The sequence below is a fragment of the Sturnira hondurensis genome, unplaced genomic scaffold, assembly GCF_014824575.4.
Source record: "Sturnira hondurensis isolate 20B ecotype Veracruz unplaced genomic scaffold, ASM1482457v3 Scaffold0008640, whole genome shotgun sequence".
Taxonomy (NCBI): domain Eukaryota; kingdom Metazoa; phylum Chordata; class Mammalia; order Chiroptera; family Phyllostomidae; genus Sturnira; species Sturnira hondurensis.
The window spans coordinates 16,171,624-16,187,579 of record NW_028081271.1 but is presented as its reverse complement, the minus strand read 5'-3'; the positions used below and the strand labels follow the sequence as shown (position 1 = coordinate 16,187,579).

The following is a 15,956-nucleotide window of genomic DNA, read 5'->3' as shown; positions in this document are numbered from 1 at the left end:
GGCTGGTTTTGAGACCTAAAGTTATGCACACAGAAGCCTTTCCATGTTAGAAAAATCAAATTTAAAACAATGTGGGAGAAATAGAAAGCTGGACAACACTCTGCACCACACCACGTTCGGGGAACAGTTTCGAGGAGGGGAAGCGATGTATTGTTTCAGTCTGGTTTGGGATGATAGCTCTCCCTGCTCACCACCACCAAGTGAGTCATGTGAGTAATCTTTTTTTATTTTTAACTGAGGTACAACTGACATACAGCAGGGGTGTCCAACCCGCGGCATGGCCCAGGGTGGCCATGAGTGTGGCCCAACACAAATTCATAAATTTACTTACAACATTATGAGGTTTTTCTGTGATTATGTGTCACAATGTATTTGATGTGTGGCCCAGAGACAACTTTATATTCGATTCAGGTATACAGCTCGAGGCGACGACACTTGCATTATTACAAAAGGTTTAGCACAATAAGTCTAGCTAACATCCGTTGTCATAGATAGTTATTTACGATTTTCTTGTGATGAGAACTTTTAAGATTTACTCCCTTGGCAACTTTGAAATATGCAGTACAATATTAACTGTAGTCCCCGGGCTGTACATTACATTTCCATGGTTTATTTTTCTGTAACTAGAAACTTGTATCTTTTGACCCCTTCACCCTTTTTGTGCTTGCCACCTTCCCCCAAATCTCTTCTCTATATCTTGGATCATTGCTTTTTGTTTGTTAGGTTCCACACGTAACTGAGATCATATGGTATTTGTCTCTCTCTCTCTGTGTGACTTAGTTCAGTTAGCATAATGCCCCCCAGCTTCATCCATGTTGTTACAGATGGCAAGATGTCATTGTTTTTTTATGGCTGAGTGATATTCCATTTGCTTTATCCATTCATTTGAAGAAGCCTGGGGGCTAAGAAGCATGTTTGCAATTAGAACAATTTCAGTCCTTTCTAGTTTAAATGGGGAGGACTTTCACCATGTTTTAAAAATTTAAAAACCTTTGTGACCTCTCTATGTGGAATCTAAGTTCACTCCATTGGACAAAACCATAAAATTTTTTTTTCAGAAAAACATCTCTTCAGCCTTGATTGTGGCTACTTTGGGTGTATCGTGCTGCTTGCTATAGAAAGACATTTTTATGATCACTCCTGGCTCCTTCCTCTGGCTGAAATGATTTACTAGGCCATATCTTAACTCTTTTAGAGACAGGTCTTACCTAAAGGTCATCCAGCCTCACCTTGAGGATCTTTTACTGGTTGGGGAAACTGGAGGTGAGAACCAGTTTTATTTTCCAGTCTGGTAAATTTGGATTCCTTTATATTCCCCCTAATTCCTGCCTATAAAGTGATCTTTTTTCCTCCTTTTTAACTGATTTCTTCCTCACGGTACCTTTGAATATGAGCTTAAAGATGCAAACTGACTCTGTTGGCATTCTGCCTAGAAATTATTTTATGCAGATACACAAGTTCATGAGTCATGTTTTATATCCTCCAAATTACCGTAGGTGACACTTTTATGAAATATTTTACTACTACATAAAATGTGTCACCTTTTTTTTTTCTAGTTTGCTGTGGTGACTCTCATTGCTTTTTCAGTCTTTGATCACCACCTGGTCCCAAGGCCAATGTCACGTGTTTCAGGATTTTTTTTTTTTTACGGCAGCAGCCCAGTTCCAGATATTAGTTTCTGTATCAGCTGGCTTTTGCTGTGTAACACACCTCTGTGAAACTCACTGGTTAAAAAGCAAGCATTTGTAATCGTTCATGGCTCTACAAGTCGGATGGGGAGTTCCGCGGACCCCGGCTAGACTAGGCTGATCTGACCTGGGCTTGCTCACCTGTCTGCTGTCGGCTGGTGGATTGGCTTGTGGCTGACTTTTCTAGAGTTGCTTGACATATCTGACAGTTGAGTGGCTATTAGCTGGAGCAATAGGAGTGTCTGTTCAGGTGGTTAGCTCGTTATCCATCTCGGGATTGCCCTGTTGTTACCTGGCAGGATTCCAATAAAAGTTGTGGAAGCACACAAAGCCTCTTCAGACGCAGGCTCAGAACTCGCACCCCGTCCCTCTGGCCACACACAGTGTGTGGTCAGAGCAAGTCACAAAGCCAGCCTGGATTCAGGGGTAGGCAAGTAAACTCTACTTCTCAATGGGAGTTTCGAAGACGCATCGCCAAGAGAGTGGACACAGAGGCAGATGGAAAATTAGCGCCATTGCTGTAATCAATAGATATAACTCAAGAAACCGTGTGTTTTTAACTAAGTCCCTTGGTTGAATCATAGATGAGCAGTTGGGGAGCACTTAGGAATTTGCAGCCCTGTGTGACCTTGTGCGTGAAGGAATTTTCCAACATTCACAATAACGAGCCATCCAGCTTCTGGTAAAAATAATCTAGTGTCAAAGAAACTATTACTCTTGCTTTCTGTTTTCACACGTGTAATCAGCCAAATATAGATATGTTAATGGAGCGATTCCCTGTGAGAGAAACCCAGAGGTGTCAACTGCCTCCCAAAGTGGTGTACAATTTGCATTCCCACCAGCAGTGAATGAGAGTCTCCGTCGTTCCACGTCCCTCTGCCGGTCCACGGCCCTGCGCATCCACACTTGGTGTTGTCTTGTTATGCATTTTGGCCCTTCTAGTAGGGGTGTGGTGGCGTCTCAGGGTTGTTTTATGATTTTTTTCAAGCTTGTCTTAATTTGCATCTTTTCATGTGTTTATTTGCCATCTTTGTATCTTGTTTGGTGAAGTGTCTGTTCAGGTCTTTTGCTCGGTTTTTTAAAAATTGGGTTGTTTGCTTTCGTATTGTTGAGTTTTAAGAGTTCTTTGTGTATTTTGGATAATAGGCCTTTATCAGATGTTTCTTTTGCAGGTATTTTGTCCCGGTCTGTGGCTTGTAGTCTCATTCTCTTGACTTTTATTATTCTTTTAATGTCCAGGGATCATTGGTGATGCACCCTCTTTTATTTCTTATGTTAGTAGTTTGTGTCTTCTGACCTTTTTATTGGTTAGCTTAGGTAAGCACTTATCAATTTTATTAATTTTTTTCAAAGAACCAGCTTTTGGTTTCATTAATTTTCTATAATTGCCTGCTTTCAATTTTATTGATTGCCGTTCTAAGTTTTATGATTTCTTCCCTTCTGTTTGCTTTCGATTTAATTTGGTCCTCTTTCTCTAGTTTCCTACAGTGGAAACTTAGATTATTGATTTTAGATCTGTCTTCCTTTCTCACATTCAATGCTCTAATTTTCCCTCTAAGCATTGTTTTACTGCGTCCCACAAATCTTGAAAGGTTGTATTTTCATTTTTATTTCATTCAAAATATTTGTTATTTCTTTTTAGGATTCCTTTCTGACCTATGTGTTATTTAGAGGTGTGTTCTTTAATCTCCAAATATTTTGGAATATTCTCAAATATTTTGGGATAGCTCTGGTATTGATTTAATCAGTTTAATTTCATTGTGGTCTGGGCGTATTTTGTATGATGTCTATTGTTTTAAACTTGTATTATGGTCTAGTATACCTGCCTTTTGATGTGCGTATGCATGTATGTTTATTAGGCAAACGCCTACGAGTGGCACTTGTGGGTCATAGGACATGCATCTGTTCGGCTCCAGGAGGTGCTGATTGACAGCTGTCCAAAGTGGCTGTAGCAATTCCGCTCTCACCAACAGCAGGAGTCTGCATTGTAAAGTTTAAAGTTTGTAGCCATTTTGATGGGTGCTGAGTAGCATATTATTGTCTTGTTAATTTGCATTTCCCTGGTGGCTAAAGAAATTAAGCATCTTTTCACATACTCATTGGCTCTTCAGATTCCTTCTCCGTGAAAGGCTGTGTAAGTCTTTGGCCCCTTCCTTTCTGCTTTTTCTTGGATTCTTCTGTTATTTCATTGTAGAACTTCTTGAGATATTCTGGATACGAATTTTCTTGGATTCTTCTGTTATTTCATTGTAGAACTTCTTGAGATATTCTGGATACGAATTCTTTTTTTAAAAATTTTATTTATTTATCTTTAGATGGGAAGGGAAGGAGAGAGGGAGAGAAATATCAATGTATGGTTGCCTCTCGTGAGTCCCCTGCTGGGAACTGGCCTGCAACTCAGGCATGTGTCCTGACTGGGAATCGAACTTCAGTCTTTTGGTTCCCACGCCCGTGCTCAATCCACTGAGCTACACCAGCCAGGCTGGATACAAATTCTTTGTTAGATAAATCTATTGCAAATATCTTGTAACTTGGTGAACTGCATTTCATTCTCTTAATCATGCTTTTGAGGAACAGAATGTACTTTTAACAATATCTGATTTATCAATGTTTTCCTTGGTATGTGTGTTTTTCTAGAAGTTGTTGCCATTGTCATCAGCCCATTTTTACAGAGAGGGTAGTTGAGGTCCTGGGCAGTGGAGCTCCGCAGGCTCGGGCCAGAGTGAGGCAGGCCTAGGCAGCAGTCACTCTCAGTTCTGCAGGTGCGCCCAGCAACTGCGTGACTCTTGGAGTCAGGGCCTCCTCAAATGTTGAGCCCTAGACGCTCTACTTGCCCTGAGTCTAGTCCCAGTCCCCCTAGGGTCTTGAATTACTTCCCTAGCTTTATCACCTCCTGTCTAGACTAGTGCGAAATAATTTTAATTGGGTCACGTGCATATGGAACTCAGTTTGAAGTCAGTTTAACTTCACCAGTAAATGAAACCCAAAGATCATCACGCTCAGTCCACCAAACACTGGTAGCAGGCTAAGGCACCCAGGCTTCTGCTTGGCTTAGGAGTCTCTCACTTCTCCTCAATAGGTGACTGGACGTGCCCAGTCTGACTTGAGTTTAAGAAACAGAAAGTGACCTGGGACTTGCTTTAGTATAGGGTCTCAGGAGCCTCCCAGGAACTTTCAAGGAGGTTTGTGCTGAGCGGCAGGGCAGGGAGTCCCTGGAACTGAGGTCCCACTTGCTTTTAAATAAGTGGCATCAGTGAAAACCCGGACCCAGGATTGCTGGGCCTGGATGCGCTGAGAGTTATCCCGCCTTCCCAAATCTCCTTTCCGAGTCTTCCCCTGAGCTCCGGGGGTTGTAAACTGAAAGTGGAAAACCCGGGGCTGCAGTGGGCAGAGCGGGCCTCCTTTCCCTTGAAGAGGTGAGTGTGTGTGCCCACTGGGTCGGGCTGGAGTGCTGGCTTGCTGGGGGCAGGATCTTGGTGCCGAGAAGCGGAGAGACTTTCCTGGTGCCTGTGGAAGATGGGACGCTGCCCACAGGACTCACAGCAGAAGGAAACCTCCTTGTGCCCAGACAGATTGTGTGTAAGAGAAAGGCAGGGTTGTGTGCTGAAAAACAAACCAAGTCTGTTCTAGGAAGCCTTGGGCAGTGCTTTCCAGAAACCCTGCCTGAGGCTTAAACGTATCTGGCTGCTGAAAAAGCCCGGGTGGGAGGCAGGTGATGAGCTGGAGCCCCCGGTGGAGGCCAGGGAGGCCCAGTTCCAACTCCTGGTAACGAAGGTTTTCTGGTACCTCCAGTGTGCACGCACGATCTCCCCAGCCCCACCATTGTGCACCGCTTCCCGTCACATCTTCACTGAGAATCACTTGTTGCTAGAATTGTGTGAAGGAGTGATTCTGACCGTCCAGCTGTGCAGAACACTGTGCATTTAATGGAGAAAATGCGCAGGGAGAGCCCAGGGAACCGCAGGCTCTAGTTATCTGTATTGGAGCCATTTCCTGGGTATTTTGTATGCAGTTAGTGCCTCAGGATAGACCTCATTTTGTGCAAGTCACATTGGTGCAATTTTAAGACGCTTTCTGGGGATCCTTTAATGATTTTTCAATATGTGTCAAATATCATGCAAAATGACTGTCTTAACAGCACAGCTCCAACAGCCTGCTCCCTACGCACTGCCACAGCTCTCTGAAACAGCTAGGCAGAGTGTGATATAGGTCGGGGCTTGGACTGTGAATTTCATTTGTGGCGTGCGTTAAATACACCCTGGCTGGGTGCAGTTTTGAATGTGACAAGTTGGTCTTTAGGACCTCGTTCCCCTTATACCTCCTTCCTTCTCTCAAGGTGAGACCCCCCCCTGAAGCTCATGGCCCATCTTGGGCTTTCTGGTGATGTCACACTACATACAATGAGCACATTGTTCCTCCATGGCGCTCCGTGGTCTCCCAGAGGAGGGCTCTCTCTGAGGCCCAGCCCCTCTGCACTGAATAAGCAGCCCAGGTATTTGCACACTAAAGTGGCAGAACCACCCACCCGGACAGCACCCTAGCCGCAGCTCCAGAACTTTCCCCCTTTGTCTGCAAACCAGAGGCCATAGCATCAGAACATCATTAGGGTCTGGTTCATCCTGAAATCTCTGTAGTCACTCTCCATTGGCTGCTTCCTGCTCAATGTCGGTGTCTGATAGTGGATTAAATCCACAGTCTCAGCTGTTACTCTTATTATGGCTGGTCTTTTATTCGTCAATTTAAAACAAGTAATACGTTTTCAAGTTTTGTCTTACAAACAACACCGTCAAAAAAAATCCAAATTATGGTTAAATTTAGGAAATAACAAAAACAGTTTGGACAAAAAGTAATGTGATTGATATATGTATAAGTACTGTTCATTATGCAGACATTTTCAACACATATTTCAATGCTTTCTAAGTTTGAGATGTAAGGGGTTGATTTTAGCAAGAAATGTAATACAATTACCAACATTCTAAAATAAAAGACTATACTTTCAGGGATCATTTCTATAGTTTGTTACTAAGATAAACACTTGGTACGATTCCTGAACATGGGTTTTTAAAATTTTTTAAAAAACTAGCTTTTTATTTGCAATATTTTTCATATATTTATTTCTTTGAGAATAAAATTTGAGTTTTCGAGAGTTAATGTTGAATTATTAAAAAAGGAGAATAAACATCAAGTAATCCTAAACTTGTTATATAGAACTATTTCTTGTTTTGTATTTCCAGAAATCCTAGTTTGTGTTGACACAAGCTGTTTTGATTAGTGTCTCTACTCGATCAGTCTTCCCTCTGTGGAGAGTTTTGCTCCTGGACACGGTTTATGGGATCAGAGAGCTTAAGTTCGGGGTGAAGCCTGAGAGGATCATCCGGTCCAGCCCTTTGTCTTCAGGCGTGTAAAGTGTCAGCCACGTTTGTCAGTGGTATTTAACTATTCCTCATTCATGACCACGTAGATGATCAAAGCAGATGAGGGATTTTAATTTAGATGGGTCAGGGAGGAAAATTGTTACAGAGTAACCAGTAAGCCTGTGTTGGAGAAAGAAGAGTAATTACGAAGTCCCTGAAAGGAGAACAATGAGAAAGCTCTGTGCTTGAGGAGCTGGCTCAGGTTTTCTTGTGGTACAGAATCTTCTGTCTTGTGCCCCTACCTCATTTTAAAAAACCTATTGCTTTTGAATACTTCTATTCGGGGCTTTATATCAGTCTCCTTTTTAATGTGGGCATATATTTTTATTTAGTTTCTATATTAAGTAGATCTACTAAGTGTGATTGTGTTAGTAATGCATAATTTGAGTTGTATGCTCTGTGTCTAGAAGTTAAGAACGGTGCCACCTTCCATTCTGGGATAGAAATTGTGAAAGTGTTTCAGCTACAACTTCTGTCCCCCCACCAATCACCTGTTTACCTGTATTCTTTTCTCGCCCATTATTCTCTATTTGTCTTGCCTGAAATGTGTACCTGGCTGAGTAGGACCACCTTCCCCGATAGAAGTCTGCAACCCAAAGCACTCTTTACATAAAAAAATAAATGCTCAGCTAAATGTGAAAGCCACTAAAGAAGAGTGAGGAACACATGAACACAAATAAATGTTAATAAAGGAAATTGGGTGAACGTGGAAATTTTCGAATCGTCACATGTTTGTCAGGTACCCAAGGGACAGGTCGTCGCAGCACCAAAGAAGTCTGCAAACGAACAGAATAGGTCCATTTCCTGGTGTTCAACAGTTAGTTTATATGCCCCCAATTAAGCAGCTTTAGAAAGCGTCCTGAAGTCCTGCAGCTGCTGCGTCTGTCCACTGCTGCAGTGGGAACAGGCGCACAACGATAGGGATCTGGATCCCCTGGCATGGCGTTGGGGAGGAGTAAGGCTGCCCGAAGACGGCAGCCTGGAAGGTCTTGGAGCCCAGGTAGGACAGTGAAAGAAGTGTGGGTGTTGTAGGTCGGGACCAGAGCCCCGGAACCGGAAGCTACATTCCCAGAATAGCAAAAACAAAGGCTCTGTGGTGGAGAAAGAGACAAGGACGCTGGGGAAGTAGGGTCTGCCCAGGAAGTGTTCTTAAGCTAGTGAGATTTGTCTGTATCTTGAAATCTTTGGAAACCTATGAAGGATTTTAATCAGAGGAGAGCTGGCCAGTCTACCTTCCAGAAACAACTCCGCAGCTAAGTGGTGAGTGCCAGGGCTCAGACTGGTGGGAACCTAAGTTATCAGACTTTCGGAGCCACTGGGCAGGAATAAAGGAGGAGCGTAGATGAGGACAGGTAGAACTGAAGGGTGGTAGTTAACAAGTGCTCGGAGAGTTGTCCAAAGACTCTTCCATCAAGCCCTCCTCATCATCTGTCTTCCCCAGACAGCCACCATTTCAACGGTGTTCTGAGGGTTTATACTTGATAACATGAGAACATATTTGGGGGATCAAACCTACTTAAGAAATTATACTTTAGTTTGAATAGTTTAAGTTTCGTAGTCAGATACAGTTCCTTTAAAGACTACCCGGGGGCACCTTAAGCTCAGTTAAGACAGTCGCTTGTTAACCCAATCGACTCAGAAGTTGCTAGAGGAGAGCTCAGAGTCTCCTCTGAGCTCTGTGCCTCCTGCCCGCCTCTGTGACACACAAACAGTCGCAGCAGGAAAACTCGCATCAGCTAGGGCTGGTTTCTCACTTTACCCTCGAAGGTGGTGCCAGGCAGAAATCATCTCTGACCTGGTCTGTGCCCCTCCACCCACACCTCAGACTGGCCCAGCGTGGTTGCCATTTGAAGCTGGCCATCCTCAGGCTTCTCATTCCCTTTCAAATATTTCGTCCCTTCTGTCCACTTGACTTCAAAGTAAAGTGGAGAAATTTGATTATTTTAGGGGGAAAGTGTTGCTGGTTTGGAAGGACTAGCACTTGTAGGAGTGTGAGGTAGTCATGCTCAGCTCCAGATCTGTCTGGGCAGCAGATGGCCCGCCCCAGGCCGAGCACGCCAGCTGCACAATGCATTTTAGGAGGTCACCTCCAGGGTCAAGAGGGTTGGTTACTGAGAATCCATCTCACATGCCCTCTGCATGGTTGAACACACACACACACTGCTCCATCCTGGAAAGGAGTGTTCTGGGGCCGCCTCCTGGAGGACTCTGAGAGTCACCCTACAGGCAGTAATGAGACAGAAGGGAGCTTTCCTCTTGGAGTCCCATTGCATGGGAGCTCATTTTGGCCTTCACAGTCTTCTCTGCAAGCCCATCTGTCCCACCAGTTGGGGGGCTGCTGACTTGATTACAAGCTCCTGAGTAACTAATACCATACATGAGACTGAGATGCCCCAAGGCCTGGTTCATGGCTGCACGCTGTCCATCGGAACCCCATCTACACTAGCTGGCTCTATGGTAGTGGGTACTGAACCACAGCTTGGTCCCTGACACCCCAGGCTTTAGGAATATGACCTCAACTGAGATTCTTTGGATGGAATTCTTTAAATTTAAATTCTTTAAATTCTTCTGTCGTAGTTTGTACAGCCATGTAAAGACTTTAAAAGGCCCTAGGATAGGCCTGAGCTATGTGGTAGCTGTAAAAGAGTCCCAACCTGTGTCCTGACATTTACTCTTTGTCTTTTGTTTTCCTGTATTCCTGGCGCTTGTATACCCCTAACAAGCCAGCAGTGTTTTTCCTGCTTCTTTGTGTTCCACTGATCTTGCAGTCAGATGACCTGATTTCTAGCTCCACTTCCACCTTTAAAAACTCTGATCTTGGACAAATCACTTAAACCTGCTGAGGCTCGGTTTCCTTGTGTGCGGGAACTGAGAATAATGCCTACCTTGCCTACTTTGCAATATGACTACCAGTAAACTCCAGGGGAGTGATATACCTAAAAATCTGTTAAAATCATAGTTTTATACCCACCCGAGGTGGTAAGAGTATTTCATTACCTAATCTGGGTTACATTAATTGTAGCTATAATAAATTGCTTTTGCATATAAAATGATAATTTGATCTTTCTGATTTTTTAAAAAGTTTTATTTATTTTTAGAGACGGGGAAGGGAGATAGAAGGAGAGGGAGAGAAACATCAATGTGTGGTTGCCCCTCACATGCCCCCTACTGGAAACTGGCCCACAACCCAGGCGTGTGCCCTGACTGGGAATTAAACTAGTGACTCTTTGGTTCACAGCGCACGCTCAGTCCACTGAAGTACACCAGCCAGGGCTGATCTTTCTGTTATTCGAGGAAAGTAACACTACGTAGGGGCAATGCTAATCTCCGTATTTGTTCACTTTGACAATATATCCTGCCAAAGCGAGCACAAAATAATGATGAGCAGCATTTCTTGTTTCCTACGAAGAAACGGAGGCTTAGGAACACATAATAACTTGTCCAAATTTATGCTCCGTAAAACGACAAAGCCACGACTGAAACCCGAAGAACTAGCTCCACCTTTTATGCAGTTAATAGCTACTGGGGCCTACTGAAGCGGAGAGGCGCTTTTTAGTTTTTACAGACTTTTATTACTTTCCTCCCCCCGGTATACCAGCCGACAGAACTATTCCACACTATCTTTGATCAAAGTCTTTTATTTATTTTTTCCTAATTTTTACAGGAGTAGGTGGATGGTCCTTAGTCCTGGTAGCTTTTACTCCACTTCTCTGCTTCTTTGAGAGCTGGATAGAAGGAAGTGACTGCATGCAGACGACTCCTGGAATTCAGTCTCTGGGGGCAGAGGAAATTGAGGGGAAGTAGCATTTTAGCCTCCAGAGCTGACTGTGGGTCTGCCACTCTGCTCCAGGGGGCCGTATGACCTTAACCAAGTCGCTTCACCTTTCTGGGCTTGGTTTCCCTATCCGTGAGCGAGGACTCCACGATCTCAAAGGCTCCTTTTAGTTTTAAAGTTGTGAATTTGTACATGAAAAACTGATTTGTACCCTGGAAACCTACGTGTATTAAATCCGCACCACGGCTAAGAGATTTTTCATTTACTGCAGAGTTTTTCAATGCCTTCTGCTCTGAAGCGTCTCCAGCTGCTCCGATGGTAGCCTGAGAAGACCGCGTGCTGCTCCCTCTCAATGCCAGGCCAGGCCCACTCGGTCCCTCGGAGCTCAGTCCTTCATGGAGACCAGGTCGCAGCAGGAACGGCAGTGGAGGCAATTGGCGTCCAGATGGCTCCTCCCTGTGAAATTGTCTCAGGCTATGGGCCGCCTCGACAACACCTGGTAACCGGGCTCGCTGGCTGTCAGTCACCCAGGGGAGGGCAGCATGGTGCGGATTCAGCGGAGGAAGCTTTTGGCATCTTGCCTGTGCATCACAGCTACCGTCTTCCTGCTCGTCACACTCCAGGTACCGAGGACTCGGGTAGCGCGCGTTGATTCCCGGGCCTTCGCGCTATTCCTGCGCCACCCCGTTCTCTTCAAGTACTTTCCTTTTTGCTTCATATCTTAGGATCTGGGATTCCCTGTCTAAGGCACTGGACATTCTTTTATAACAGAATGAAAGCGAGGCTTAGTGAGTGGATATGTCAAGTAGAAACAAAATCAGTGACTAGGGGATCGGTTTGTGACTCCTCGTAGGGTCTTGGTATTAGAGGAAAGTAGAGCTCAGTCTGTCTTACAGGGGCAGCGTTGGGTGGCTTGCTCCAAGCCCCCTGTTGTGATCGCTTCCGGAAGATGGTGTCCTTGAGGAGGCAATGCCTATTTTGAGAACAAGGTAGCCTGCTCTGCGGAACACAAACATCTGCATCAATAAATTTGCCATTGTTGGCATGTACTACTAGACCAGCGATTTTCAACCTTGTTCATCTCATGGCACACATACACTAATTACAAAAGTTACGTGGCACACCAAAAAATGTATATATTTTGCTGATTGGATGAAAACAGGTATAATTTTGATTGATTTACAAAAATATAATAATAGTAATTACCTAGTCTTTTTCCTTCAAAGTGTCTTTTGAAAAAAATCAGGTGCCTATACTTGTATATAAGGATTTCTGGTACCAAATACTAACCAATCAGATGCAACCTTATTATAGGGCCCATATATTTATGGTTCAAGAGAGGGCGTTCGCATCTATGGCTATTGTTGTGTTGGTTGTTGTCTTTTTCTTTTAAGTTTTTATTTATTCACTTTTAAAGAGAGGGGAAAAAAGAGAGAGAGAAGAGAAACATCGATTCTCGAGAGGTACATTGGTTGTCTGCCTCTCGCACGTCCCCAACCAGGGACCTGGCTACAACCCAGACATGTGTCCTGACAGCAACTCTTTGGTTCGCAGGCCAGCGCTCAATCCATGGAGCCACACGAGCCAGGGCTGTCATTTTGTATTTGACAATCGAAGGGAAAAGATTTAGTGCCCCTGACTAAACAGCCAGGTATTGCACGTTTTAAAAATTCTTGCAGCACACTGATTGAAAATTGCTGTATGAGACCAAGAACTGTATCGAGGAGGATGACCTAAAACATTTCTTTAGTCCTCCCATTTATTTCTCTTATTTAGATACTTTGATCTTCATTTGCTGATTTCAGTTCAAAGTGAAAAATGCACAGTGTTATTAAAAGTGTACATATGGATTCATACATATTTAGCACCCATTCATGTCCATTTCATGACTTTTCAAGATTATGTGTGGGTATGAGTAGTTCAGGTGTGGGGCTGATGGGGACGAAGTTGCTCTCTGGGCTTTTTCGCGGGTCTGCCTCCCTTCTTGGTTAGGACTGAATGAGAGGATGCTCGTAACAGACAGTCTGACTCTTTGCTTTTGCCACCTGCTGCTGCTGGGTCAGGGTTCTGGTCAGAGGAAACACTCGACCCTTCTCATCTGTCTTGGAGGGACTAGGTAGGACCTGCTTGAGCAGGAGGGACTGGAGTTTTCTGCTTTTTTCTACGGGAAGTTATGAGAGAGCGTTGATCTTCCCAGATACTACTAACTTTAGTACTTTTCGCAGTTATGAGGAATGCCTGGGTCTAAGCCGAGAGCTTTCCTTTTGATGTTAGAATAAATCGCCGTGTATTTGGTATGCATGTCATTTCTAAGCTTCCGGAATATGAGGACAGGTATGGTTGCTAGGTCTAACCCTTTATCTGGGTCTCGGTGTCAGTTTGGCATCCACAGGATGGTTGGGGTGTTTCCGGTTTGCACTGATACGTTGGCTGCTTCAGTGTTCAGAGATTCAGGAATGCTGTTTTGTTAAACACTGAAAATGAAAATGTATGATCGTGTGAGTTCTTGATATGTTTTGGAGATTAAACCCTTGTCTGAGGCATCATTGGCAAATATGTTTTCCCCTACAGTTTGTTCTCTTTTCATTTTAATATTGTTTTCTCTCGCCGCACAGAAGCTTTTTATTTTGATGAGATCCTATTTGTTTATTCTTTCCTTTATGTCCCTTGCTCTAGGGGACATATCAGCAAAAATACTGCTGTGTGAAATATCTGAGATTTTTCTGTTTATGTTCTCCTCTCGTACTTTAATGGTGTCACGATTTATATTTAAATCTTTTATCCACCTTGAATTTATTTTTATGTATGGTGTAAGTTGGTGATCAAGACCAGAGGGGAGAGGGGAGGGAATTTGGGAGGGAAAGGGTGAAGGGTTTGCAGAAACAATTATAAAGGACACTTAGACACTAACAGGGGGTGGTGGAAACAGGAGGGAGGTGGGGACGGCTGGGGTGTTGGGCTGGGGTGAAAAGGCAGAAAACTGTACTTGAACAACAATTAAAAAAAAGAAAATATGGCACAGTGAACACCCAAGTGTGCCTTATAGTTCCCTTGGCTTTGACTCTGTGCTAGAGAAACGTCTGTCCTTTTCCTCTGCATTGAAAGGTCTATTTAGCCTTTTAAATGTATTCAGAAAGTCAGCACACTATAAAAAAAAAAAGAAAAAAAGGAAAATATATAATCGACGTCTGCCTGAAAAAAGTCCAGCCATTTCGTTGTTAGTGTAACGAAAACAGTTTGTGTGAGATCGATGTGACCTGGCAGCCAAGGAGAGTGCGCTGGAATGTGCATGTGTGAACAATGATGACTTCACTGTACTGGTCAGTGGGAGCGGTAGATGCCATTGAGTGAGCTTGTGTACTGTGTGGCTGTCACATTCAAAATGACTGAGCCAGCAGACTGACGTCCAGAACCATATGATAATTCATGTGTATTGCTTTAATTGCTAAGTTTGTGGTAATATGTTACAGCAGCAACAGAAACCTAATAAGAGACACCAAACTCGTCAAGATGAATGGGAAGTATGCGAAAGGAAGTTCAACTGTCTTACTCTGGTAATAATTGTCTTTTCTTTCAGGTAGTGATTGAGCTGGGAAAATTTGAAAAGAAGAAGCTTAAAAATTCCAATTTGCGAGATGGGCATGCAAAAATGGGGGAAGAGCCTACACACCTCTACTCATTCCCTAAGAAGGAAGCTCTGACCTTGAACAGGAAGAAAAACCTGGAAACCGAAAGCTACCCCGTCATGCTCTGGTGGTCCCCACTGACTGGGGAGACTGGAAGGCTGGGCCAGTGTGGAGCGGATGCGTGTTTCTTCACCATCAACCGCACCTACCTGCACCACCCCAGGACCAAGGCGTTCCTCTTCTACGGTAGGTAGCGCTTTTGCCTTTCTCCCTCTGTGAAACTCTTGTTTGCTGGCATCCTTCTCTAAAGCCGAATTACTGCTCACTCACCAAGGAAGAGGTGGTGGACTCCCCCTGAAAACATGTCAGCATACCTCACTTCCTCGGCATTCACACTGTGGAAGGCCTGAGCGTTTAGGAAATAGGAAAAACAAGTAACCTTTCCCAATGTCGAGGTGGTTGGCTGGGCCACTGGTATCTATTGAGGAGAAGAGATGTTTCTTCTCACCCTTTTGCAGCTGGGTTCTGTGCTCACTGAATTTCGTATTCAGGGGATTAGGTTGGTGACATTGCTGATTCTAATTCAGAATGTCACGTGATAATTGCCAGGAGATTTTGATGGCCATAACAGGTGGTTAATTGGACATAAACTAAACACAATTTTTTGAAATGTCATTATTCAGATTATTCAGAAATAAAAACAAAAAGATTGCCCAGCGTCAGCTTTCAAGAGTAACTTGGTAGCCATCCCTTCTTGAGGCTGATTGCGTGTGATGCTGGAATCCGAGGGCACCCAAGCCCAGCGAGGTGAAGTTAGTGAAATTCCAGCAGCTGTTAAAACTACGGAGCTCTACTCTGGCGGGTGTGGCTCAGTGGATTGAGTGCTGGCCTGTGAACCAAAGGGTTCAATTCCCAACCAGGGCACATGCCTGTTTGGCCAGTTCCCAGCAGGGGGTGCTTGAGAGGCAACCACACACTGATGTTTCTCTCCCTCTCTTTCTTCCTCTCTTCCCCTCTCTCTAAACATAAATAAGTAAAATCTTTAAAGAAATAAAAATACAGGGCTCCTTGGTAATACGTGGTAGGCAGAAGGGGGATGAATACACATTAGCAAATTTGAGCAAGTGTAGGCAAGGCTAGTCAGTTTCGTCGGGAAGTCATTGAAAGGAAATCTGCTCTATACTGATGTGTATATCAAATATCCAAAATGTGTGTGTGTGTGTAAGTGTGTAAGTATAGTGTTGGCCTTGGAGAGGCAGGACTGAGACTGGGATGTAGAGCTGAGTCATTCTTGGTGTTCTACTTAAGAAGCACTTGAATAAAGCAGAAAATGGGTTCAATAGGAGCCAGAAATAAGGTGAGATGTATGAGTGTGCCCTGCAGTCGGTCAGGGTTGCAGAGCAAGGGGCAGCAGTGCCCTGGGGTGTAGGTAAGGAGCCAGGGAAATGCCAGG

At 44.1% G+C, this 15,956-nt stretch overlaps 1 protein-coding gene and 1 non-coding gene across 3 annotated transcripts in view; both read left to right on the top strand.

Moving 5' to 3' along the window:
• The first annotated feature begins 4,907 nt into the window (after window positions 1-4,907).
• The window catches only part of POFUT3 (protein O-fucosyltransferase 3), a 61,875-nt gene continuing 50,826 nt past the window's right edge, over window positions 4,908-15,956 (top strand). The window contains exons 1-3 of one of the 2 annotated variants that reach the window (XM_037055341.1): window positions 4,908-5,104; window positions 11,149-11,500; window positions 14,455-14,749. In XM_037055341.1, the coding sequence (XP_036911236.1) occupies window positions 11,420-11,500; window positions 14,455-14,749 (376 nt within the window). In that variant the 5' untranslated portion in view covers window positions 4,908-5,104; window positions 11,149-11,419. Of the gene's footprint in view, window positions 5,105-6,153; window positions 6,181-11,148; window positions 11,501-14,454; window positions 14,750-15,956 lie in introns of those variants that run through there. The other variant, XM_037055342.1, reaches the window with a different exon arrangement.
• Window positions 13,892-14,025, top strand: LOC118993271 (small nucleolar RNA SNORA22). The gene has a single exon (XR_005067824.1). It is a non-coding gene; the product is annotated as a small nucleolar RNA SNORA22 (small nucleolar RNA).